This window comes from Ceratotherium simum, chromosome 4 (assembly GCF_057802395.1).
Source record: "Ceratotherium simum simum isolate JZ-2026a chromosome 4, ASM5780239v1, whole genome shotgun sequence".
Classification (NCBI taxonomy): domain Eukaryota; kingdom Metazoa; phylum Chordata; class Mammalia; order Perissodactyla; family Rhinocerotidae; genus Ceratotherium; species Ceratotherium simum.
Window position 1 is genome coordinate 74,917,429 of NC_141903.1, and position 27,656 is coordinate 74,945,084.

At 33.0% G+C, this 27,656-nt stretch overlaps 1 protein-coding gene across 12 annotated transcripts in view; it reads left to right on the forward strand.

The window, feature by feature from the left end:
* The window catches only part of ARB2A (ARB2 cotranscriptional regulator A), a 414,663-nt gene that overhangs the window by 183,640 nt on the left and 203,367 nt on the right, over positions 1 to 27,656 (forward strand). For all 12 annotated transcript variants that reach the window (XM_004420367.3, XM_014797235.2, XM_087430043.1 and 9 more), the window contains one exon: positions 8,301 to 8,519. In XM_004420367.3, the coding sequence (XP_004420424.1) occupies positions 8,301 to 8,519 (219 nt within the window). The remainder of the gene's footprint in view (positions 1 to 8,300; positions 8,520 to 27,656) is intronic.

Consider the following 27,656-nt stretch of genomic DNA (forward strand, 5'->3'; position numbering starts at 1 on the left):
CTTTGTTTACATAATTTCATTACTGCTTATCATTCTCTGAGAAGTTTCTACACCAGACTTGAAGTCATAGTGTGACATTTATTTTTAAGCAGCATAAGACAGTTATCTCATCATATTGGTTTGCAGAGGTATGACTTGTTGACTGTCTTACATTATAACTTATTTGCTATTACTGTGTCCTGTCTCTTTGAAGGAAAATTAAGTTGTGATTAAAGTTGGCAAATACTTGTGTTCTTTTAAACAAAGTCCTTTACTGCCATATTTCAGGTTCTTATGACTTTTTTTTCCTGAATGTGCATATTATGATGCAAAAACTTTAAGCCATTATGAATTTTTATATGTTTTATGTATACCAAAGGGTCACAGATGGTAGAAAGATTTGTTACCACGAAGTGGTGTAGCATTTTGTGATTTTAAAATTAATCTGTCTCTAAATCTGTTTAAAGAGTTTTTGCCATCTAATGAGCAATATAAATTATTAATATTTTCATGTTCTTGGGGATATTCACAGTCATAATTTTACCAACACAGCTGTTTGACCTGGTGACATCATGTTTTGCATATTTTTGCATTTTAATGAGTTAGTCATTTAAAAGGTTACAAAGAAACCATAACTCATAAGTAATTAAATTATTTAGCAGAAGAAGTATGAGAAGATCTTCTGACATAGGTCACTGTGGGAAGGGAAATTCATAGCTGTACTCAGTTGCACCTGTTTGTTAGGAGGTAGCTGTGTATAGAAGCTTTGCCCTTAGATTATGAAATGATTTTCCTTGTTAGAATATCTGCATGTATACAATGCAGAGGCATACGCGCACATACACACCCACCCTCAAGCAGTACATTTTCATTGTGATAGAGTAAAGTTACATACTGTTCTTAACACAAACACAAAATAGCTTACCATTTAGGGTTAGTTATCCTTGAAAGTCTAGCTGGATTGGTTTTAGGAATATTTTGTCATAATGTTTTTCTCTTTTTTTTTTTTTCCTTTTCACTTTCCTCTTTCTCTTGAAGAATAAAATGGCTTCATATAGACATTTTGGGGATTTGTACTTAATTCTGATTTAGAATTTTCTACTGCATGATAATATCTTAAAATGAAAGATGACTCATAAGTATAGCACTGTGCCTAGCACAGTGCTTAGTAGATAGTAGCTGCTTATTAAATATGCGTTGTATGAAATCAGTGTTTAATGAATTATTGACTCAATGAATACTTGAGATCTTTCATTATGTCCTCATGCTTTCAAGTGGGCTAAAGAACCACATGCAAAACACTGATATATTCTTGAAAAAAACAAGAAAAATATTTTAAACATGATATTTTAATTGAGGGATAAAAAGAAAGAGAAAGGTGGCGTATCTTAAGATAAAATGATTTATATACCATATTTCTTAAGCAGATTTTTAGAGTAACTTAAAAACTTAAGCATATATTTATCTGGTATATGATTGGCCCAAAGTGATAATATTTTGAAAGACTACGTGCCTACCATCTATAGCTACAGTATTTACACAATTTTATAATGGATTTTAATAGAAAGTTAGGAGAACATTGGACTTGCACTTAGTACTCTAAAGCCTAAAAGCATAACTAGCATGCAGAACAGTAAATTTCATAAGATAAATGTGTCCCTCCAAGTCTGTTTGGGACCACGTAATAAAAGAGGTATGCTGTAGGGTTCCCTATATCCGCTTAGGGATTTTAATGTGTCATTGACTGGGCAACAGTTGAAACTTGTTACTTCTTTTTAGTTTAGTGTATAAATATGTGGGTGTAATATTTGTGTCTTTTTATGAGAATGAGAAGCAAATAATATGAAAGATTGCATAATACTGGATGTAGTATTAAATTGTGTTTCTGTCTTTGATAATGAGTGGTAAATGTTTTTTATGATGCTATTGTACATTTATGGAATTCTTTAATAAATAAGATATTGATGATTAGAAGAGAAGTTTGTGTGTTTAAGCAATATAATGTCCTAAAACCTAGGAAAAGTTAGAAACAGAGCAGGTGATAATATGGGTAAGTGCAAAATGAATGTTTTAAAATAAATAGCACTTGGATGACCTGGGATGTGAGAACCGGAGACAAGGGTGTGTGTTTGTCAATATATCCTTCATGTTTTACAGACTCCTAAGGGAACAAGGGAAGATACAATTTCACCTTTTCTGTGCCAAAACATTTTAATTATATCTTCTTCCAGCTACAGCGGTTCAGTAACCAAGGAGCTGACATTGATGCATGTGTTGATAAAGCTGCAAACATTCAAAATGAGATTAACAAAGATTTTGAGCAAAGGGTGACAGCTAATTTTGCACAGTATACTACATCTAATTCAGGCCAGCGTAATAATAGAATATTTTATAACTGTTTTGTTATTCAAAAGGACTTTTATGATGCATTTGTGTTTGTGGATATCTTTGTATCATACTCAAAAATTACCTATCCTGTGGCTTAAAACTATTTGCACATCTATGTTGTAACCCTGAAACAATATTAAAGGAAAAACCCTTCTTATTATCTTTTTGTAATAATGCTTTATCCTTGGAACTCTTTGCCTTTACCTTATTTTATCTTTAGCATGCTAGCTAGGGAAGATATAGAAATGGCAAACATATATTTTCTAATATTGCTTAGTATGCACTAATAAAATGGCAAAGAAAAGTTATATTCAACTTATTTAATTAATAAAACTGTAGTTTCTTTATGTTCTTGAGCTCCTTTGAGCACATTTCAGTGTATTTCTTTTCTCTTCTATTCTCTACTTGAAGGCAGCTGACAGTCTTCTTTCACTTTTCTTTTTGTTTGTGAAATTTTCTTTTTTTTTTTTATCCACTCACTTCTCCATCTGCTTTCACTTTTGTTTGCTTGGGCCGTCTCTCATCCCAACTTGATAATGAGGAATGCAGTGTGACCCTGACCTCTATCAGCCCATGTATGGCCTTCTGACTCTACCATATAACCTTTGACCTTCTCTTTGACAGCTTGATTAATTACCCTGTGTTATGATTTATGAGTAAGTGCTATGTAAAAATAATAGACAACAGGTGGTCCTCTGAAAACTTTTTGTGGCATGTTTTCTTTTACTGACTAACTTGATGAGCTATTTGAAGTTGGAAACTTACTGGGATAATCTGTGTTGGTCCATATTATGGTATTTTTATACCATGGAACACTACATTAGAATTTAGGAAGCTACAAGTTGAAGCATGGTGGTGAAACATTGTACAAAATATTAGCAGGGTGCTGTTACCTAAATGCACATTGGGAAGAAGCACAAAACGGAGTCAAGTGACATTTCAGGCGTTTCAGTCCCAGGTCACGTCTTGAGAAAATTGCTGAAATAATGGAGGGGGCATTTTTCAAGCAGAGCTGGAGCTCAAACAGCTATGTTTACTTTAACGCTTCACTAGTGACTTCTGATTGGCTGTCATGACCTCATCTCACTGTCGCACCTAGGATGTTGCAACAGTGACATATACATACCCTTCTTGTGAAAAAGATGAGAATAAACACAACATACATCTTTCAGAAAAGATGAATGGACAGTAGTTTGTCCATTTTAACCATGGGTAGATATAGTTTATAGATAAAATACTTTGGGTTTCATTTCTCTTGAGGATGAGCACCTATCTTCTTTCAAACCAAACAGAATGCTGAACTTGAAAAATGTGATTGATAAATCTGTGTAAAATGATCTCTTACAGAGCCTTGCCTGAAGACCAAAATGGATAGTTCCAGAGGTCAAGGGATTCTACTCTGGCCCCTGACCTCTTTGGTCACATGTGGCTTGAGGTATTGGCAGGTTAATATGCAGAGCTGAGTACTTTCAGCTGATTTTTTATTTAGCCAACCACAAAAGATTTGAAAAGATGTAGACTTTGCTTCTATTTTCCATTTTCCTTATAATTTGTAATTAATAGGCAAATTAACTTGGATAAATCTTCAGTTTTAGCAAGGTTTCATTTGGGGTCAGAAGTACATTCTGTTTTTGGTCAGGCATTTTTAAATTTTTTCTGTTTGTAGAATCTTCTTGATAAGTACATTTCTGTACTGCTTGAATTTCTTTAGCAAGGTTTCCTCTTTGGTTCTTTGTGTTTGGCATCACCTGTCTGTTTTAGACCTCTGACCTAAGCCATCATTTGTTGATTGAATGATAAATGAACTATTATTTATTAGTAAGTGCATCTATAGACTTCAAAATAAAGGAGGCTTGGAGGCCTGTGTGTCCTGTTTAAATCACAGCAAGTACTTGTGCCGAATAGAATGCTGTGTCTAGCAATAAAATTTTGAGGGTTTCTGATTAGGATCCCATGGTTTATACCTTATAAACTACAGGTCTGAAAATGAAACCACAGTTATAGCTACAAAAGGATAGAAAATGGAATGAGATAAAGCTTACTTTTACCAATATCTGTCATCTTAGTCACCTTCTTGATCTTCTACTAGACTGTGCAATCAAACATAAGAGTTAATTAACAACTTGATGTATGCTTTGTCTCTTAAAATGTTGGATATTGGAATTGATTTGGGTAAATCATTATGAAAGATGCCAGAAGTTTTATTTATTTAGCTGTAGAATGTTAGATAATCAGTTTGATCATTTTTTTTTGTTAAAGATAACAGAAGTTTCCGTGTATATTTGAAATGACCTAACTTTTCATCTTATGAGAAATTTAGCGTGCTTAAGGAATAATTAAATATAAAAGAAATACTTCAATATAAAATGTTAAGGTTTTAAGCATTAGTTATGGAAGCCTCTTTATTAGAGTGGCAATGCACAGTTCTTTTATATTATATTTGATGCCTGATTTTATAGAGTAGATTTGTAAAACTTTATGAGTGCATTTGTTAAAGTTCAAACTAGGATCTCTGTTTTACTTATTTCTGTATGTACTGATTGAGTTACTGAGAATAGAAAGAATTTTTAAAGTGATATTTATTCTGATTTTTTAGGATATAAATTGATGTTATACTATTTACAACAGTTAAATTTAGTTGCTGGTATGTGTCTGCTTTGTTTTACTTCGGCTATTTGCTTTGACTTCTTGTTTCCATATATTAAAGTCAACATGGCAAAAATCTTTGTAGCTTTATTATATAAAGGGATTTTTTTGACAATGTTTCTATGTGACACAGGAAAAGATGCAGTTTTACTGCATCTCTGTGGTTAGAGCATGTAAGCAGGATAGTTAACTTTATTTTGTTGCTCCAGCTTTCTCCTACGCATTGTAAAATAGTTATGAATGGTCTCTGTGAATATTGCATTAATTTATCAGGAAAAATTTAATTGAAAAATGTAAGTTTTTTATAGAGTGATAATTGAATTTCCAACAAAAACATTTATTAAAATTAGCTCTCATTTCTGCAGAAAATGTTCCTGAATATTTCTTGATTGTTATTCCATTAATTAAATTGGCAGTATGAAATATCTAAATGATAAAATGTTTTCTAAATAATTCAGGTGTTTAAAAAGAAACATTCATTGTTGAAATTGAAATGATAAAAATTCTTTAATTGATTTATATAGTGGTGATTTAAAAATAGAATCATTATTCATTTGTTGATGCCTTGGTGAAAAATTGACATTGTGTCTTTATAAAATTGGACAAATGAGTCATGTAATTTTCAGTTACATAATTGATAACTTAGACAAATACTACTTCTTTGATGATTTATGTGCGTCTGTTTTTTATACTTATTTAGATGGGATACATCAAATTTCAGAGTCCATTTGAAATCAAGTAGGCACAATAATTTTTTAATCCATGATTTCCAAAAGTTGAGGAAAAAACTTCTGCTCGAATAAACCTGATATTATGAAAATATTATTTCTAATGATTAACTTATAAATTAGGGTAATAGTTTTGTAATTCTGGTTACTATGAATTTTGTCTAAAGAGTTTACCTTTATTTGGAATTCATTCATTGTACAAAGATGACGCTCATGTTCTATCAATTTATTAAAGTCTCATTTTGTTACTTTGAGTTTGTAATTTTTCATATTATCGTTAAAATGTAGTAAATCACTATTTTCATGTCTGAGAATTCTAAGATTCTATTTTGGGCTTGCTAACTCTAACTCATGTGTAAGTATGAGAGGCTGTGTGTGTGTGTGTGTGTGTGTGTGTGTGTGTGTGTGTGTGGTTAAAGTTCAATTCATTCAGAGAAGGCAGGGAAGAAACATGACAGGAGACCACTTACTCACGGTACAGAATCTAGTAAGGAGGCAATTTTCTTTTTGGCCTATGGTGACCTTTTTTGACTATGTTCCTTACGCCAGAGACAGTGTACTGAATGCCTCTATTTCACCCTGTTTAGCAGAGTGCAACAGTGTTCTTTAACTTACTTTTGGTGGGAGGAGAAGTTATAGCTGAAATTTGAGAAGGGCGTGAAAAGTTGTAAGAGGCACAAGGAAGAGGGGTAGGAACTTCCTTCACATGTGATTTTAATAACTAGTCAAGTGTGTCCAACTGTAGAAAATCACCAAGTGACAATCTGTCTACCTGACAGTGATCACAATGAATTACAAGACTTTTGAATAGCTATACAGATTAGAATAAAGCAGGGCCAAATAAAATATCTTTTGTTGGTAAAACTTTGACTTACCAGCTAAGAAACTTTAAAAAAAAACAAAAAAACACAAACCCTTCTCTTGTGCTTTGATGTAGAACATTTAAATCTAAAAATTTGTTAAGTATTTTATAAGCCTTTCATGAAAGAGGTATTTATCTCAATGTTTTATTTGAACATGTATTTGAAAAATATGTGGTGTTCTGTTAATGTTTGGCATATATTATTAGTTTTTGTGTAGGTAAGACAACTATATCTTAATTAACAATCCTATCACTAAAATCAGAACTTCAATGATCTTGAAAATCTCCAAATCATAGCATGGTTTTAGACCATAATATGAACTGATTGGGGGGAAAATTGAAACAATCTCCATGAAGTTTGTACGTAGTTTGTGAAATCAACTGTTAAAAAAACCAACTACATGCAGCAGTGTAGCATATTTAAAAATAAGATAATTAAGTCTATGCTATAATGGCTTATTATTACTGCTGTCAGTTTTTTAAAATCATTTTATTATGGTTGATTTGGCAAAAATTATTAAATTTTAAACTTCAAGTAGAAGATTCTACAGTAATAGTTTTGGGAGAAGTATATACTTTTCTTTAGTAAGGATGAGATTTTTTAAGCTCTATTTTTACAGCTCTTATGTTTTTTATCGTAATATAACACATGTTTCAAGTATGACCTTACAGGATTTTACAAGGCAAAATTGGGACACCCACAGTATAGAATTGAATAGAAAAGATAAGATATAAATAGCTTAAAAAATTTGTGTTGCACATGCTTGTTAGTGGTAATTGTTTATCCTTCTCTATTTTCTCATGGCTAAATTATTCCATCAATTATAACATAATATAAATACCAAAAGTTTCCTTAATTATAACCATAGAAATGTTTGCCTTGCTAAAACTGTCAGACATGAAAGTATGTTTTAAAAGGCTGAAAAAAAGTTTAATAGCTCAATAAGATATATTTTAAACTTTGAAACTTGTTTTTTAGTACTAGTTCTTTATAAAGAGAAATTTTTATGGTAGTCGAAAAATGAAATTTCAGGATTAAAGAATTGCTTCCATACTTTATAGTAAGACATTAGTTTATTTTGTTTTATGATTTGTGTGGCCTCCTGAAAGAAGAAAGGTGACAAAAATCCAAGGTGCACAGGTGGACATTACATGTTTCTAATAATATAGGTATGTAAATCTGTAGAATGTTAGATCAGATTTATTCCTTTTTAATTGCTTATTCTAAGTTCAACCAAATAAAAAGTGCCCATTAAAGCTTAATTGTAAAAAAAGAAAATCCAACAAAATGTGGTTTGAATTGTAAACTTCAATTTCAAAGAGGTTATTTTCTCAAAATGTATATTATAAATATTAATGTGGTTTGAAAGTGTACTTGTTATTTGATAATTTATTTCAATGATTTTTGGGATTCTGGGAGATCTGAAGTACTTTAAATTTAAGCTTTATAATCTATATGGTACAATTATGTCTTTTTGTTCTCATAGATAATCTATGCTTGTTTACACACACAATACAGGCAAACAATTTTCAATGACTTTCTGTTGGAAAAATTTAAAGTATAATGTTTTATACAGGAATATTTGAGTGAATATGCAACTATGTTAAATCACTTACTATGAGATTTTAAGTACTTTTTCATGAATTGAAATATTTACTAAAATTAAATTATGCTACCTTCTTTGCTTTCAAAACAGGAAGGATATGGAGTAATAGTACTGAATCCCAATGAAAACTATATTGAAGTAGAAAAGCCGAAGATACACGTGCAGTCATCTTCTGATAGTTCAGATGAACCAGCAGAAAAACGAGAAAGAAAAGATAAAGTCTCTAAAGAGACAAAGAAGCGACGTGATTTCTATGAGAAGTATCGTAACCCCCAAAGAGAAAAAGAAATGATGCAGTTGTATATCAGAGTAAGTAATAAGTAAAATCATTACTTTCCCTCATTATTTCCTTTACTTTATTTAGATTTCATTTCATATAAATTATTTTGCTTATTTTTTAAATACAGTGTTTATTCTTTCATTTTTAACCATTTATTTCCCCTATCACTTGGATGAAACTTTTTTTTTATTCAAAATTACAAAACACATCATTCTTTTTTCAGTGTGATATTTTATATAAGTTTCAAATGCAATTAATACTGCACTGTAAAACATCAGTCTTCATCTTGGGTTGTAATAGTTTGAATTCGTTGTTTTCCTATGAGCAACCATCCATCCACAGTGTCTCAGCCTAACTTCTGAAGGCAGATGGAGGGAGGAAGAGTAATTAATATTTTAATATATATTTAAGCTAGAATAGTTTAGGGATAGTGTAATGAGGGAACTCTGTCCTTTGCTCCTTTCTTACCCAGTGAACCTTTGCATTTTGTAATGCTAGCAGCGTGGGATCCTTACAGCAGTGCTGCCCGAGGAGTTCTAATTCTGTAAGGGGCACAAACAATTTTATTTGCACTTTGACACATTCTGCTTGATATACATACTGTACATAATATATATGAGACAGATTCATGCAATTTTCAAAGCCTTACTATGGAAACTAGAAATATAATTTAATAATAAAGCATGTCAAAAATGCTACGGGTTAAGTAAATTGATATGTTCTTCAGAAGTGAGCAATTCAGAACATTTAAACATAGAAAAAAATTACATTTTATGTATTATGCTGTAAGATAGTAGTAAAGTTTCAGATATTCAACTTGAGCTATTTTTACATCTACTTTAGAAGCTCATTAATAAAATATTTCATACCACCTTTGAGGGGACATAGATGGCTTTCTAAGTTATTTTCTCTGTTATACTTCTAGTTCATGGCATAATCACTATACTTTTGGGAATTGTACTCCAAACATTCAGGACATTTGATTATAGGTGAGTCTGATGAGTAAGTTATGACAGTTAGCCGTAGTGAAAGCAGCATATAAATTCTCAAGACCCGAAAAAAAATGTATCCAGACCAAGAATACCCAAAGCATGTGATAGAATGAGTCAAGCAAGTTAGGCAGAATACAATATATAAATCTCTGAAAAGCATCTCACTATTTAATATATTATTTGAAAACCAAAAACAATTATTAGATTTGGAATCAATAAGTAGCTTGCTTGTTCTAAAGTAGTTGTAATGTATTACTGCCTTTCTTTCCTATCATGGCATCAGGGTCGTGATGTCACTTTCTATATCGGTTGTCCTAAGCTTCTATATGATCCAGTCTGTCAACCACCATCTTAAGACAGAGTTAAAAAAAATCACCTCTGTTATCCAGCTTCAAAATATGAATATAAGATTTTTCTTTTTGAAATATACAAATCATTGCTTATATAAAATGCAAAGAAAAAGTGATTTTGTGTACTAAATTTTTTATTTCTTTTTAAACAGTTTCTTTTATTTGCCTATAATATGTACAGATTAAGCATCTATTTCTGACATCTGTCTTGTAGGTTTTACTCCTTATTTTCTATTTTCTCTTTATCTTGTCACCATTGCTTTGATTTTTTCTTTTGTTCTCTTGTATGTGTGCATTTTCTTTATTCTGTTTTTCAGATCTGTTTTGTTTATCACTGCATCTATTTTTTTCTTACACCAAGGGAAAAAAATCTTTTTATGTTGCTTTATTGTTAAGATCTGCTCTCTTTCTCTTTGTCTTTTTTTCTTTAATTCTTTTATCTCTCTGCCATTTTTACTTCTTTCCTTATCATATCTTTTTGCCTCTTTCTTTCTTGTCTCATTTCACTCATCAGTCTAGGTTCCCATCAAAAGCAGTAAAAGACAAAAATAGACTTATGTAGATAACACAGCTTTATACCTGATAGTCTTACTTATGAAATATTATTTTTCTTAATAAACATTTTGTAATAAACATTTTCTTATTTTTCTTAAAATCTTCCAAAACTGTGCAAAATGGCAGAGTTAAGCTGATATCTTCAAACATGTTTCGAGATATTAAGGCATGATCCTGTAGTGGGAAAGAGAAGAATGGTTCATTTTGTGTAAGGTGCATTAATTCTTAGGTAATTTTGATCCATGTAAGAAGAGACTTCTAGTATCTCCCTCCCTCTACATATCTCCAAATAACAAGCATTTATAATTTTCAGACACAGAGCATGGTATGTGATGGAGGTAAATTAACTTTTATTTATATACTTCTTAACCATTTACATTTTGAAACTGATCATCTGTTCTTTGGAACAAGAAATAGGTGGATCAAATAATTTTGTCCTTATTTTATAGTTGAGGAAACTGATGCACAGATGGTCCATTTTTGTCTAGGATCACATAACTAGTAAATGGAACTAAGTGTTGAAACCAGGACTTACAATTATGTAGATTCTTGCTCCTTTTCCTCTTTATCACACTGTTCTAACCAGTTGAAAAGAAAATATATGTATCTTAAATATGAAAATTAAACCAATTATTATAAAAGCATATGATACAGTAAACTACATCTGATGATTATATAGATTTTTGACCAGTTATCATTTAATAGACACTATTAAATGTCTTTAAGCAATTTATATATATTTATAACATATAAATATATTCTATTATATATAAAAATATATATATTATCTTTTAATAGGATCACTAATATTGATCCAGTTATACAAATAAGGAGACTGTGGATCAAAACTTAGTAATTTTCCCAAGGTGACATAGCTCTCAATGCAGGCTCCAGGAGGGCCAGGACTTAGTCTGTTTTGCTCACTGCTGTATCCCCAAAGCCTTCATAATAAATATTTGTATATTTGTAGAACAGAGCCTTCACAATAATTTTTTTTTTTTTGCTAAGGAAGATTCACCGTGAGCTAACATCTGTTGCCAATCTTCCTCTTTTTGCTTAAGGAAGATTCGCCCTGAGCTAACATTTTTGCCAATCTTCCTCTATTTTGTAAGTGGGTTGCCACCACAGCATGGCCATCAACAAGTGGTATAGGTCTGCCCCCAGGAGCCGAACTTGGGCCGCTGAAGTGGAGCGCGCCGAACTCAACCACTAGGCCATGGGGCCGGCCCCCTTGTTGGATAAATAAGATGGTGGAGCTGGGATTAAAATCACAAACTACTACTGCTTTTTTTTTTAATATGTTCTGCATCATTAAAGTATGCTACTTGATTTTCTGTGAGGAAACATTCAAGCAAACCAAACCAAAAAAAAAAATTACGTTGTTGGTCCCCTACCCAATCCAGTGGCTAAGAATACATTCCAAAAATTAATGATAAAAAGTCAGTATGTCAAGATTTATTTGATACCTTGATTGAGCTACACGTTTTCATCTAAGTATATGAAAGTGGGATGTCTTGTTTTCTTTTTTAGCTATAGTATCATCATGGTGCTAAAATTATGGATGAGAATGGAAATATTAATAAATTTCATTAGTGCTATTTCTGTTTTACACACTTGTTCATAAGAGTATAGCTATCCTACTGTACTTGCTCTTCCCTGTATACACTTTGTTCTTTATGGGATGTATAACTTTGCTTCTTGTTCTTTCTCTTACTCCCGATTATATCCATGCTGTAATGCCCAGCTGAAATCCCACCTCTTCCTCTCAGCATAATCAGTGACCTCTACTTAGTATGACTCATGGGAGTTGTTATGATTAGCTAACTTATATGAAACTTATCATAGCTATCTTTAGGTATCTCATAGGTTTTTGTCTCATAAAATTAATATTACTAATTTATCTTTCATGCCTTCTTACTAGATCTCCCCACAATTCTCTAGATCTTTGAGCATTCTTTATAGATTTTGGAATTGCATATCAATCCTTAAGAATAAGCAGATATGAGCCAGTTTTTACAGTAGTACAGAGCATACTGTGAGGAAGTCAGGAACTGATACTAAATCCACTCATTAGAATCCAATCCCCTGAAAGGAGAGCAAAGCAGAAAGACTAGGTCTTAGTCTAGAGATGCCTAGATAATGTGATCGACAGCTAGGGATGAGGGTTGTTTTGGTATCAAACTGGAGGGTAAGAGGACAAGTACTCAGACTAAAGGGCGAAGGTCAGTTAAAATAAGTTTACAGTATATAGTGGAATATAGGCAACAGTGACTTGATGCTGATCTCTGTAATATTGGGTTGGAACTGCTTGAATATCTCCTCCCTAAAAGACTAAGTTGTGGCTGTGGTGATAGGAAGTAAAGAAGAGGGATTAGACCCAGAACGTTGAAAAAAAAAGAAAAAATGCTACAAATGGAGGGGGAAAGAAAATTACATGGCCACAGAAGGAAAAATCCAAATGTGGAGGAGACATTTACAGAATAGGAATCTTGGCAGAGCCTGACATTACACATTGAAGATACTCAAATATTTACGGATTGATTGCTTGTTGACATCCATCAAATCTTATTCCTTAACATGCGGGATAGTTGGTGTCTAGTTTTCTGATTTTTTCAGCCATCATGTGAATTTTTGCAATTGTTCGGAAACAGCCAACTCTGATAAACTGAAGGTTTCTTTAAAAAATATGTTTTTGATGTTCTGACTTGGATTATGTCCAAAATTTTGGTGAAAGCTAATATATATCCTGTCTTCTCTATACCTCTTCTCTTCTACGATAATGCTACTGCAGTCATTTCTATCTAGTGTTTTAGCAACCAAATTCAACTTATTTATATTACAATCAGTGATTGTTTAATCTCTGGCACCATTTTATTTTTCTAGTATATTCAGGTATTGAATTTTCTTTTTCTCTTGCATCTGGTAAATAGCCGAAATCTCTTTTCAAATTTTTGCAAATATCTAGTATACACAGGCAGAAATAAAGTAAAATCCAGGCCTAAAACTTTAAGATTAGCAAAGCATAATTTTATTTTACTTACTAAATGAGTATAAATAGATATGACTATTGGATTATGTAGCACATTTCTGTTGCATTAGGAGTGGAACTTGGGAGATCAAAGTACTTATTATTTCATGTGGCAACTTTCCTTAACTATGAAATAATGTACTTTCTGGCATATATTATGGCTTACTAAGGGGATTGATTTGGTCTAGGCAATAAACATCATGTCAGACATGCCTGGCAGGAAAACCTGCTTAATATGTTTTGTAATAAGATGGAATTTTTTGTTCTCAAAAACATCTGCCAACTGAATTCAAGAGTGAAGACAGAAAATGTCATCAATTTAGTGGTAATCTTATAAATTTAGTTTCTTTTAGAGCAACACATATCAAGACACACAAAATTTCCAGTGTTCATCACCGCTGGTTATAGTACTTTGTAAAACGATGAAACAAAAACATTTTATTTTTATATAATGTGTTAATTAATTCATAATGAATTTTAATATTTCAACTGATAAAATTTTAACAAGCATCTTGCCAACAGATCATTTTTTAAAGCATCTGTTTTTTAATGTGTTGGGTTGAGAACTGAGTCAAATGGCTAAATATGTACATATATTCTTTTTAAAAACATATTTCCACCCCCATAATTATAGATACACTATTTTTTCCCCTTAGACCACCAGGGGCTGCTGCTGTTCATACTGGATTTTGCTTTCCTCAGAAACTGAATACCCCGATCACACTACATCTTTTCTTTCTTCCTTTTTTTTTCCCTTAGCCTAAAATCTTTTAAAATATAAGTGGAAATAAAAAAAATAGCTTTAGCTAGTAGCTTAATAATCAATATAAAAATTTATTATTTTAAACATTTTCTACATTCCAAGGCATTTACGTTTTTCCAAATGAATGTAAAACCTCTAGTCATTGAAGGCAGATTGTGATAATAACTATTTTTATTTCCTATTTTTAGTATCTGAATAACATTCATAATCATAACCATTGCGGAGAGATAGTGTGGAGATAAGATTAAAAGTGCAGAGTCTGATAGACCTGAGTTTGAATCCCAGCTCTTCCACTTGATATAGTGTGACCTCAAACAAGTTAACTTCCCTATATCCCAGTATTTTATCTGAAAAATGGAATGATAATAATACATGTAAAGTGAACATAGTTATCTGGCATGTAGTCTTGGGACTTCAGGGCCAATAAATAGCATCCTGTCTTCTCTCAAGTTCAGAATCAATTGAGTAAGAATCCAATTCTCAAGGTTCCCGGCCCTTGTACCAAAAATAATACCCCTGTCTTCCCCTCCTGAGTTTGAAACCCAATGAGCAATACGACATAGGAATCAGACAAGAGGAGATCAAAACACCAGCTTTACTAATTGATATAGTTCAACTGCAAAATGTGGCTTAGATCTGTGGCTAAATTTAGACTTCTTAATATATTTCCTCCTGAAACGAATTTTTGCCGATCCTCCAAACATCCCCTTTGCCTTTCACCTGGTAGAAAGCAGGTTGGAATGGCATCCTTCCTGCAGGTAGATTTGAAAGATGCCCAGAAGGGCTGAGTCGAGCATGCTTAATTTCTTCTTCCAAATGTACTAATCAGGTAAGTAACTCTGCTTGTGAGAGAGAAGGAGCGAGGGATGGGGAAAGAAACTGGGAATGTTATTCCAACTGAAATGGCTCCACATGAGACCAGGAGAGAAGTGGCCTCCTGACAAGAGCGATCTAATAAAAGATCCCTATTATTACTTGCGTTTTCTAACAACTCAATAAAGCAATATTAAAATATGATCATTAAATGTTCACTAAAGCGTACCTTAGTTTCTTCATTTTAAGGCTTTCATTTAGAAGGGAAACTATGATCAAACCTGATTACAGAGGAAGTGGCCACAAAATTGTTTAATTTTGAAGTGTTAAAAGGGCCATAATTGTATTTCAAATCATCATAAATTAATCTTTATATTTTCATGTTTCATGCTACCAATGCCTAGTAAACAGCAGATTTTTAATAAATATTTGATGAATAAATATTTGAATAAATACTTGCTTACATGAACCTACAAAGCAAGAGGCAGACCTTTCCCTGTAGAAATCTACTCTTTGATATTGACTAGCATGAGGTTGAAAGAACTGTGATACTATGTATATTATGACTGAAGTAGGCTAATGCTCAGAAAATTAGTACATTGTTCTGTGAACCCAATTAACAGCCATTATTAAGTGTACCAAGCATACTTTGGATTTGGTGAAAACAAGCCAAAAATGAAGAATTAGAAATCAGTAAAATAATTAGATCTTTAGATTTAGAACAGAAATTACAATCAAGACCAAAGCTCTGCATTTATGGGTTTTGATGGACATTGGCCAATTTTGGTGGGGAGATTCTGCCATAAATATGATGTAGTGGAAAAAATAAGAACTTCAGAATCAAAGAGATGCATGATGTAATCTTAATTCTGTCGCTTACAAGCCGTGACTTTAGGCAAGTCCCTTCTCCTCTCTGAGTTGCAGTTTCTTCATCTATAAAATAGAGATAATGATGGCTATTAGAATGTTATAAGGAATAAATGAGGTTGATTAATGTATATGACAACAACCAGTGGGATACCTGCTATTCAGTATATCCCCAATCCTTTCTCTTCCTTTCCTACCCCCTTTCCCTTGGGAAATATGGAGAAAATTATGGCCGAATGAGGTCTTTCCCAATTGGTTTATAATCAGTGCTTCTCAAACTTTTTGGTGTCAGGACTCCTTTACGTGCTTAAACATTATTAAGGTCACTAAAGGGTTTTTGTTTCTGTGGGTTATATTTACTGATACTCACCATAAAAAGAATTAAAAATGAGAAAGTTTTTAAATATTTATTTTAAAATAACAGTAATATACCCATTAGATGTTGACATAGATAACATTTTTATGAGAAATAACTATATTTTCCAAAACAAAAAACACATAGTGAGAAGTGTGGCATTTAAAAAAGTATCTTTAATGTCTGGCTTAATAGAAACCAGCTGAATTCCTACATTTGTTTCTGCATTCCCTCTCTTGCGATATGCTGTCTTTATTTACAATTCTAAGAAAATTTGGCCTCACACAGATATGCAATTGTAAAAGGAAGGAGTATCTTAATAGCTTTTTCATTATATATATTCTTCTTTGATGCTACACCAACACTCAACAAGAGGTAGTTTCTTAAAGATTAGTTGCTACATGAATCTAAAACACATCAGTGAGCATTTCATACTCTCTTTCATGAAAATCTTTTGATCTGTGTTGTACTTTGAATGGATCTTTTACCCATAAATGAGTTTATGACATCGTGTATCAGTCATTGGAAAATACAGTTTCATTGAGTTATACAGATGTTCCAAATGTTGACATATTTTATGTAGTATCAAAAATCCTACCTATTAATATTACTACCAGTCTCATCAGCAAAGCTTTTAAGAATTGACAAACTATCAAAGTTAGGGAGAATACAAGTTTCCAAAAATTTTAATTTTAGCAAGAAAACTCTATTTTTTAATTTTGGCAACAAATACTGTGAGGTGTTTTCCTTGAACTGTCAGGCTTACTTTGTTCATTTTCAAGAAAATGACTTCCAAATACCCAAATCTGAATAATCATAATTTGTTTCAGTCTTAAAGTAATAATGGTGTTCCATTTAAAAAAAAAAAAAAAGTGGCTGCTTTAGCTCAGAGCTCAAACAATTGCGCAACAACTTTTCCTCCAGACAGCCATCATACCCTAGTTTGGTTTACTGGTGCCTTATGCGTTCCTTCTAGTTCATCACTGAGAATATTAATCAGACATATGCTCAGGGGTTGAGATTTAATAAAAGTAATTTTTACTGTTTCATCGACTTTTTTTAGGTGAACTTGGCTTTGTTTTTATTTCTGTGAGTGTGTGGCAGTGAAGAACACAATGACTAGTAGTATAGTTTGGTACCACTACTGTGATCCGTGCTAAGTCAGAGGCAGTTGTACTCTCCATTGGTTTTTAACTGTTAATGCAAATGCCAACACAGTGAAAAAGACAAATAATGTCTGAGTATTATTATGCAGACCCCCTTAAAAAGTTGCAGAAACCACCAGAGGTTTGCAGACCTCATTTCTAAAACCACTGGTTTACATCTCTTTTTTGGAGTTGAACATAGAAGCAATGAAGGAAAGCAGTTTATAAGATTAGAGTAAGAACTATTTTTCGGTTGATGTGTTAGGCACTGTGAAACTAGAACCATATGAGCAACTATGTAAGCTGAAATAGAGAAACTAGAACAGGTAGGACTGGTCTATTAAGGCATTTGGGCCTATCCAGTTTTAACTCTTCTCATCTGGACTCAGGGAGCATTATGTGTAGACTGCTTCACCTGTGCACCACCACCCCCCCTTCATCTAAACTAAGATGTCAGTCTACAGGGACCAGTGGAATTTGAGTATTTAGAATTTGTTTTCTACTGATCTTCTCCAAAAATAAAAGGCCCTGGAGAATCACGTGCCCATTTTGCATTTTAGCAACTACAACTTTCACTCTCTTCTTCTTTCCCCTATAATGTGTGGCCTCTTGTTTCACAGGAGAGCTCAGACATTTATCCCTGCTATCCAGCTAGGGTCTAATTTACTGCCATATTCTACTAGTTCTTCGCTGGTGCTATCTCTTTGTTACTGGTGCTGTCTCCCTGTTTTATGTTTACCTTACTTGGCATTAGACTGATTCTGTGGTACTTAAGAGCTGGGTGCTGGTGTCTCGCACATGTGTACAGGGTTTTGCATGTAGTATTCACTCAATAAATGTTAGTTACAATTATTATAATATCCTTGATTTACAATCCAAGTTACGTCTGTCTTTGACTCTCTCCACTTCTGAAGCCATGCTCTTAGTAGTTCTCGGTTTTTCTTGTTTCTTATCTAAGATAACATTTGACAGTAACTGTCTAAAATACAATTGGATTTGCTGTGCTTCTATTTGGCTTTTATCATGGATGTTGATTCTTGTGCTTTCACAATTTCCACCCCCTTCTTAGGAAAAAAGGGCAATTTTAAGACCTTCTGTCTCCAAGTCCCTCCGCCGTAGCTGGGGCCCTTGTATATCCATTTGTCTAGTTAGAAGTAGTTGTTGTGTATTTCTTTGTGTAATCCTCATAATTGTCTCATTTATTACCCTGACTTTACAGGTATGTAAAATGAGGCTCAGAGATGTAAATAGACTTATTCATCGTTATATACCTAATGAGAGTAACTAAACCAAGGTTTGAGCCCAAGTCTATCTGACTGCAAAGCCTATGTTTTTCCCACTATGCTACATTGCCAATAGTGAAAATTTTTCTACGAATGGTTCTCTAAAATTTCTCTGTGTATATATAAAAAATACGTACAAAGTGAATGGATAAATAGATCTTTCTTGGATTGCAAGGCAATTGCTGTGATAAAAAAACAAATAGTATTTCCCACAATGCAACCATTTATTCAAAGACTGTTGTTGTTAGAGGGTTGCAATGAATAGATATATTGGGAGTAGAATCTGGGACCCACATTCTCTCCTTCAGAGTAAGACACCCTCACACATGATTTTTGCCTAAGCCCCAAACTGTCCATCTGGGATGTGTGAGCTACTTGATAGCAAAGGAGTTTGGAGTTGTTGGAGGTGGGGATGAGGGAAAGCCTGAATCAGCTTATATAGTTGACTCAGAAGTGCTTTGTTTACTGCAGGTGATTTTTTTTTTTTATCCCTACCCTGATTTCAGCCTGTCTTTAGGTAAGTTTGCCTGTTCTCAGCCAATCAGCATGTTGCTTCCCTCCACCCTGCTTTGGTGTTTTAGCCAGTCCCAGTATTCACATATGCACACTGTGGCTTTATCAATGGATGTCAGCACTTCTATGTGCATCTCTCATGTGTAACAAAGTGGGGCAATGTAACGTGTTTACTGAGTGACTTGAACATTATAGACTCATCTCATTTCAATTTGAATTATATATGTGCGTTTGTAAACATTATGAAATTGTATGTTTAGATTTACTTGTTCGGAGCATGAAATTACTGCTTAAAACACTCTATCAATTTCATCTCATACTCTTATAATATTAATTTTATTCTCAATGTTATTGTCATTAATTTAATACTAAAGGAGAACATTGATTTTTTTCTTTGAAAAATAATAGATTATAAATTGTAATTAGTGGATCATTTAGGAAACCCATGAAAACAAAGGTAAAATTAACTTTGAATATTAATTTTAATGGTCATCTACCAAGACTTTCCCTAATTTCTGTTTGTCCTAACAATGGTTCTGTACCTGAGTTTGTTTTCCTAAAGGCTTTAGTATAGCTTTCCACATGTCCAATTTAGTGTTTCTCTGTGAAATCTCAGAAAATTCACTCTCCTCAGGAGGTGATAAGGAGAAAGACAACAGGCCTCTATCATTCAGGGTAATATTATATGTAAAAATTCTAAAATGATTTGGTTTTTAACAGTCACTTTTTCCTTTAGAAAGTCTTTTAAATATTCTGGGCCAAAGTTGGATGTTTCTTCTAGAGCAATAATAATATCAATAATTTCCAGAGCTATGTAATGGATTAATAAATTAAAAAAAACTTTGAATCATCATATAGAAGTTTAACATTAGAATTAGGATTTTACACTTCTAAATTAAGTAAATCTATCAAAACTAAAATTTGTTTTAGTCATATTATTGAGAAGAGGAACTCAGGTTTTTTGCAATGTTGCTATTCTAAATTTTTTATGGTGAGGCATATTTTTTCCATATTTAAAAGAGTGTGTACAATTCTTTCAGCCCGTATTTGTTTACTGTTTTATATAAAGAGTATGTTTAGGAGGAACATTATTTATAGGAGAAGGATTCTACCAGAATATTTTGCTGAAAGATAATATCTGAAACTTGGGAGGTATTTTTTAGAGATATATTAGGTCCAACTACTTTATTTCTAGATGTAGATGAGGAAACTGGGATTAAGAGAAATTATATAATTTACCCAAGATTGCACTATTGTTAGTGACAAAGCTGATACTGGAATCTAGATTTTCTGTTTACCATTCCGGTTATTGAAATTTTCATATTAGAACCAGGTTTTTCACCAATTTGCAAAGGTACATGCACCCCTGTGTTCATTGCAGCCTTATTCACAATAGCCAAGACTTGGAAGCAACCTAAGTGCCCATCAAGGGACGAATGGATAAAGAAGCTGTGGTATATATACACAATGGAATACTACTCAGCCATAAGAAACGATGAAATCCAGCCATTTGTGACAACATGGATGGACATTGAGGGTATAATGCAAAGTGAAATAAGTCAGAGGGAGAAGGTCAAATACCGTATCATTTCCTTCATTAAGTAGTAGATAATAACAACAATAAACAAACACATAGGGACAGAGATTGGATTGGTGGTTACCAGAGGGGAAGAGGGGAGGGAGGAGGGTGAAAGGGATAATTCGGTACATGTGTGTGGTGATGGCTTGTAATTAGTATTTTGGTGGTGAACATGATGTAATCTATGCAGAAATAGAAGTACAATGATGTACACCTGAAATTTTTACAATGTTATAAACCAATGTTACTGCAATAAACAAAAAATTAAAAAAAATAAATAAATAAAAAAAAATAAAAAAAAAAAGAACCAGGTTTTTTTCCCTCCACTCCTATTTGGAAGTGGCTTCTCTGGCCTTTGTCTCAGTAGCTGTCAGGGTTGAGGGGAATTCGGGGAGAAGAGGGTATGTGTGTGTGTGTAGATTATTAGGCAGGGGAAGGGATAAGTGGTCATTAAGTAATTTAGATTTAAACCTAAAAGTTAGTTGAAAACAGTATTCCCAACGTAACTGATTTTAAGATCTAAGAGGAAGAATATAAATTTGAAAATCTTGGTGCATTATATGTGAATTATGATGTTAACTATACTTCATTCACTCCTAATGTTCTTTGTTTCAATTTCACAAAGGAGAGTGAAAAAATTCCCTCAGAATTCTTGTGCAGACTGCATATATAATAATGCTATCAAAGAAAGGCTATTATTTGTGCCTATATAGCTCAGTCAATTGAAGATTGCTTGGTTATCATCTTTTTTCATTGATTTTAAAACCTTTTATTACATTTTAACATCTCTGAATTTGGGATGCATCTTAAAAATTAATGGCATATTGTGGATTATTTGCAACATTTTTTTCTCTTAATAGTACATAAAATAGTGGTACCTTTTAGAATTGATGGTATCTTAGGTGGATAAAATATGGTATAAAACAGGGCTGCCTCATTGCACAACTCTAAGTAGACATAATTCTTATCTGGCACCCCCTAGAGTTGTGCAGTGTGGACTGGGTGGCCTTATGGGGTAGCTCTAGTAGAGATGATGTGGAGGTTCATTCTTTTTCTTACATTTTACCCCATATTTGACCCCACAAATTGTATAAAAATGAGCTGCCTACTGTTTGGCAAATAGTGACCCCTCGGTAAGTGTTTATTTATTTACTTATACATCATTCTAGTCAGTTGTGTCCATTTATTTGCCAAAGCAAATTGGGAGCAGGTTTGAATTCCCTTCACTACCAGATGTCATATTATTGAGACTACATCAGTCTCTAGATAGTAAACCTAAATCGTAAATCTAGGAAATAATGATGAAATGATTGGATTAAACAGTTTTAGCCCCTAAGTGTCCTAATTACTTGCATAATGCCTTTTACTTTTAAATGTTCTTTTGGCACTTTCAAGATATCAGAAATAACTATTAGTATGATAAAAGTACAATATCAGTTATAGGTTGCTTCTGTTAGCACACCTTCATTGATTTTGTTCCATGTCCCAAGTGGTAAAAAAGGTAAAGGATGGGAGGAGAGCAAAACATATAATTTCTACTCAAAGCATTTGAAATTAGGCAGTATAACATAGCAAGATATCAAATGTATCTTGAAACTAAAGAAAATTATCCTGTTGAGGGGCACAGCTTGCAATGGATCTCTTCACATTTCAATTCTGTTGAGTACTATTTACAAAATATCTAGTCCTCTGTGGGATATAGAGATGGAAAAGCCAGAATCCCTATTCTCTAGGAGCTCACTCACAGTGTAGTGGGGTGGCCAAAATATTCATAATCAACTGTGATTTTAGGCAGATTGTGGTAAGTATTTTGAAGCTGTTCATATGTTGCATTATAGGAATATGAGACAGGGAAAATTAATTTTCCCTGGAGAATCAAAGGGTCCTTTTGCAACTGTTAATATATCATTAGTAATAAAAGTCAGATACTTAGAGTTTCAATTATAGACCACATTGAATTTTAAAGTTTAAGATCTATTTTATCCATTTTCTTTATTAAATACAACTATTATTGCAATGAGAACCTCAATTTTTATGCAAGTAGTTTATATAAGTTGTTTTACATATAACATGATTTTTTTGTTGAACATTATAAACTACTTCAAAATTTTGGCACTTTAAAAGAATTAATTTGGAAGGTGTTTTTAACTCATTCTGGAAACTGTAATATTTGAGTTTTCAGTAATGTGGTGGTGTTTATTCTTGATGTTTAAAATGATTTTGCCCCTCCTTTTAGCTCAAATGAAGGTAATTAAACCTATAAGGAGCATTTCAAAACTTCCAGAATGATTTGATGTCCCTTAACTTGCTCTTTCCTTCTTGTGTTTTTACCTCCTGCACCAAATGGTGTGGGTATATTCACTTTATATCTATGATGTATTCATTTGTTGTTTAGGAGAAATAATGTAATTCAATAATAATGCACCTATCCTTTTAATGAAGTTTATAGATCATAAAACACGTTCACTTGCATTTTATTCTTTAGGAAATATAATATGATGATGATTAGTAGTTTTCATTAAAAACTATTATTTCTATTTAGTTTTTACGTTTTCTTAATTGCTAGTAATATTATTGATGTTTGTTAGTTCTTTCTTACATGGGTTTATTTTTTTTTTTTATTTTATTTATTTCTTTATTTTTCCCCTCAAAGCCCCAGTAGATAGTTGTATGTCGTAGTTGCACATCCTTCTAGTTGCTGTATGTGGGACGCGGCCTCAGCAGGGTCGGTGAAGCGGTGCGTCGGTGCGCACCCGGGATGCGAACCCGGGCCGCCAGCAGCGGAGCACGCGCGCTTAACCGCCAAGCCACGGGGCCAGCCCTCTTACGTGGGTTTAAATAGTTATTTTTGGCAAAAGATCTAACCCAGACACTTTCTTCAAAAAGGATTAAAATGTTGGACAAATTAATCTTGGGAGTCTTTGAAGGTCCTGCTCTATTGCAAATTATTGTTAATTGTTGGAATGTCTTACATAAGGTAGTTTAAGTAGGAGAGTTTCTGAGGAGGTTCCATTCTAATTCTAAAATTAATGTGCTATCCCCATATACATGCCTTCCTTCTTTACAACCTTCGTCCCCTATGACCCTGACTTTAGTTTTTACTAGAAAAGGTTTAATATAAGTTATTCCCTTATAAAGGAATATTATAAGCTTCATTAGGATAAAGATTCTGAGTCAATCATCTTTTTGTACCTTGTAGCATCTAACAAGATGCTTTGAATATACATAATATTCAATAAAGTTGTTTGATGAATAAATGGACCAAATGACTTTGAGACTTGGCTTTACTTAGACAATGGCCATAGGAGACCTGCCCTCTCCTTACCTCTCTGATCTCATTTCCTGCCCCCTCTCCTTCACTTATTCCATTTTAGCCAGGTATGCTCTTGCCTCTCAGTGTTTGCATTGTCTGTTCCCTCTGCCTACAGTGTTCTGGCCCCAGATATATGCCTAACTTCCTGAACTCCTTTAAGTATTCTCGCCAGTATCATCTCATTAGAGGCATACCTTGACCACCCTGATTAGAATTATAACCCTGTCTACCCTCCCCCATTCCCCTTACCCAGCTCTACTTTTTCCTTTTTCTGTAACACTTATTGCCTTCTACCATATCTGTCTTTTTATTGTACATTTAGTATCTGCCAATGCCTCAAAATAGTAATGGTCCTTATTTTATTCTTCTATCCTCCTCCTTTCCCACACACCAATTTTAGGTGAGAAATTTAGCTCTATTATACTGCTACCACCAACAACAATCTCTTCTCTCTCTCTTCTTCCTCTCCCTTCCCCTCATCTCTATCTTTATTAACATAATGTTAGATTATAGAGATTGTGATTTTTTTTTACATTATAGTGTTTCTTCTCCTAGAATAATTATTTTGCATTTGTGAACAGGTACATAATTATATTTATAGCGATTATTTGGCTTTATAATAATCTATTTATTTCAGCTTTCATTGCCAATATTTTTATGCTGTCATTTCCCAATGAATGTGTGCTTAATTTTACTTCCTAGGCAAGTGAAATAGATGATGGATTTTAGAAGTAGTTAGAGTGTCAATTTAGAAATACTGTTAGGATGGCCAATGGGCAGGGTATGCTAATAGATTAGGTTAGGGTTAAACAACAGGAAGGAATATAAGAAGTCTCCCAGGACCTGTCTACTCCATTGGGTTGTAATGAGAATCAAGAGGTCACCTTAAAGATTTATAAAACACGTGTAATGTGAGGTGTATTAGTGTTCATACCTTTGTAAGAACTGAAATTTCAACCAATGAAATTACTGTAATGACCACTGAGAAATAATGAGCACGTCATTTTATACCTCTGGTGCTCAGTTTTTTCCTCTCTAAATGGATAGGTATATAAGTAAGTGGGAGGTCATTATTTCTAAACTTTAATGCTTCTCTGAAATGATGAAATAATTCTTATTTAAATAATCATTATTTTTCTTTTCCCATCCTTAAAATGAGCTACTTATACTAAGAGTTCCCAGTGGTTTCAATAAAGGGAAAGGAATACCAGGTTACATTTTATCAGTCGGCTATATTCTGTCTGCAACACTTTCTGAAATATAAAAATACTTAACTGAGATCATCTGCCAAAATGAGTGAATTCTACTTTGCCTTTAGTGTTAATCTTTTAGTGCTGTAGAATATACTCTTAGAGAAAAAAGAAAACCTCAAGGACTAAGAACCTCTAATATTTAACCACAAACACGATTAATATAGGATGTACTGATTTAATTTAGAAAATGTGTTGTAAACATTGGGGATTAAAATTATTTAAATGGAAAATTTATTATCACTGTGCAGTTGCCTTCACAATGTGTATCTAGGGGGAATTTTTTTTTTTTTTTTGGTCAAAAGAGTTTGTTTATTTTTCTTTATCATCTTATTTTGTATTTAATCTTTGTATTTTAGAGGGAACATTTCGCCCAGTTAATTAGTAAGACTAGTGTGTAGTTCTGAAATAAAAGTTCACATTGACTCCAGATGTTAAATATATATGATATTAATCTTGCCCTTCTGCTATATAGCACATTTTCAAATAATCATAGTTAGACATTATTCCAAAAGGAGCCTAAATTTTAACTTCTAAATCATGGTTGTCACAAGGTTGGTGATGAGTCCCAGAAAGATAACAACAGACAGAGGCAAAGCATATAAGTTCCTTTAGTGTAGATAAAGAATATAAAAACTTAACTGCTCACAGTCAATTCCCTAGAGTAGAGGACCCAGAGACACGCTTTAAGCAGGAGGAGCAAGCTTCCCTGGTGCTCTGCTGCTGCTGCTGTGACCACATTAAGGATCCCATCAGATATTTAAGAGGGTCAGTTACTCCCTGTCTCACACATGCCCACATACTACCCACATCTTTCTTGATATCCTATGGCCCCTCCCAACTGCTCTGGAAAATCTGGTTATAAGTCCTCCTGCTCTCCAGATACAAATCAGATAAACAGCTCTGGCATTTTCTTCATTGTATACTGTGAACTGGAAGAAGTAAAGGTCAATTTTCCAGGCATACCCACAATCCAGGCCTATGGTCTGTTTTTACAACTAGAAAGAGTTGGTTGTTCTTAGATTTATACGCATACACGCCACACACACACACACACATAATACGTACACGTGTGTTAGTAACTGATTTTATAAAGTTATAGAGGTTTAAACAGAGCACATGTGTGTATATATGTGTGTGTATACACATATATAAAAAGTACTATCGGGTTAACTTAAGATTATGGGATCTGAAGTCAAAGAAACTCCACTAGCTGTGTTATGTTAAGCAATTGACTTAAACTCGCTAAGTATCAGTTGCCTTATCTGTAAAAAGGAGATAATAGTAGCTACTGCCTAGGATATCGTGAAGATTAAATGAATTAGAGCTTATTAAGCATTTAATACAATATCTAATTCAGAGTAAGCGCTTGGAAAATGTTAGCTGTTGTTATCACTGTTTTCATGGGTTTAGGATTTCTTGAAAATGTCATGCCTTTTCATTTTCCTTGTCCTTTTGAGCTGGCCTAGTTTTCACCTAGCATTTTTTTTTTCATCTTCTATGAAGTTCTCTTAAATTTTAAAATAGTTACAGAATGTAGCAGATTTATAGCAATAGGAACGAATCAAAGATAAAAATATTTTACCTTTGGGACAAAAATTTGCATATATCGTTCACTCTTCAAAATACTATCTGGCCTATTACTCGAGTTACCAAAGTATTATAATCTTCAATTAGGAGAGGTTTTTTCTGTTCTATTCAAATATAGATTTATAAAGAATATTATTTGATAAAGACATTATTAACTGATTTTATAAAGTTACGGAGGTTTAACAGAGCACATTTATCAAGTAGAAGACATATATCATATATTTATATAATATATATTCTTACTAAAATTTACCTTTTAAAATTATTTAATATTTCCTTATAGCATTCTATTTCTTAGGTGTTTACCTTTGGTACAATATGATGATGATCCCATAATCTCATGTTTATGAACTCAATAGAAAATTTAATTCTTGTTACATTCCGTAGTTTTGTGTTAAGAATAATTTTGTTTTAAATTTAATTTTTAAGTTACACATTCCTTTGTTTTATAACTTCTGCTTTTCAAAATATCTGTGGAAATGTTTTTTCAATTATTTTGTTGGTGTCTTATCCCAAGACCCCCAAGGTTTGGCGTGTGCTTTTGGAGTTAAGACGTGCTCCCAATCTTCCAGTTAGGTCAACCACAAAAATTAAGATATGATAGAAGGTCAGTGGAAGAAATTCATATCAAAACAACTGCTCACCATGTCATTATGACAGCCTGCTGTAACAAATGTGCTTCTGTTTTAACTTATGACAATTAATTGCTAAAAGTAATTTAATCTGACAGAGGCAGGGTGTTGAAAGGCTCCTGGAGATGTCATAAAAGC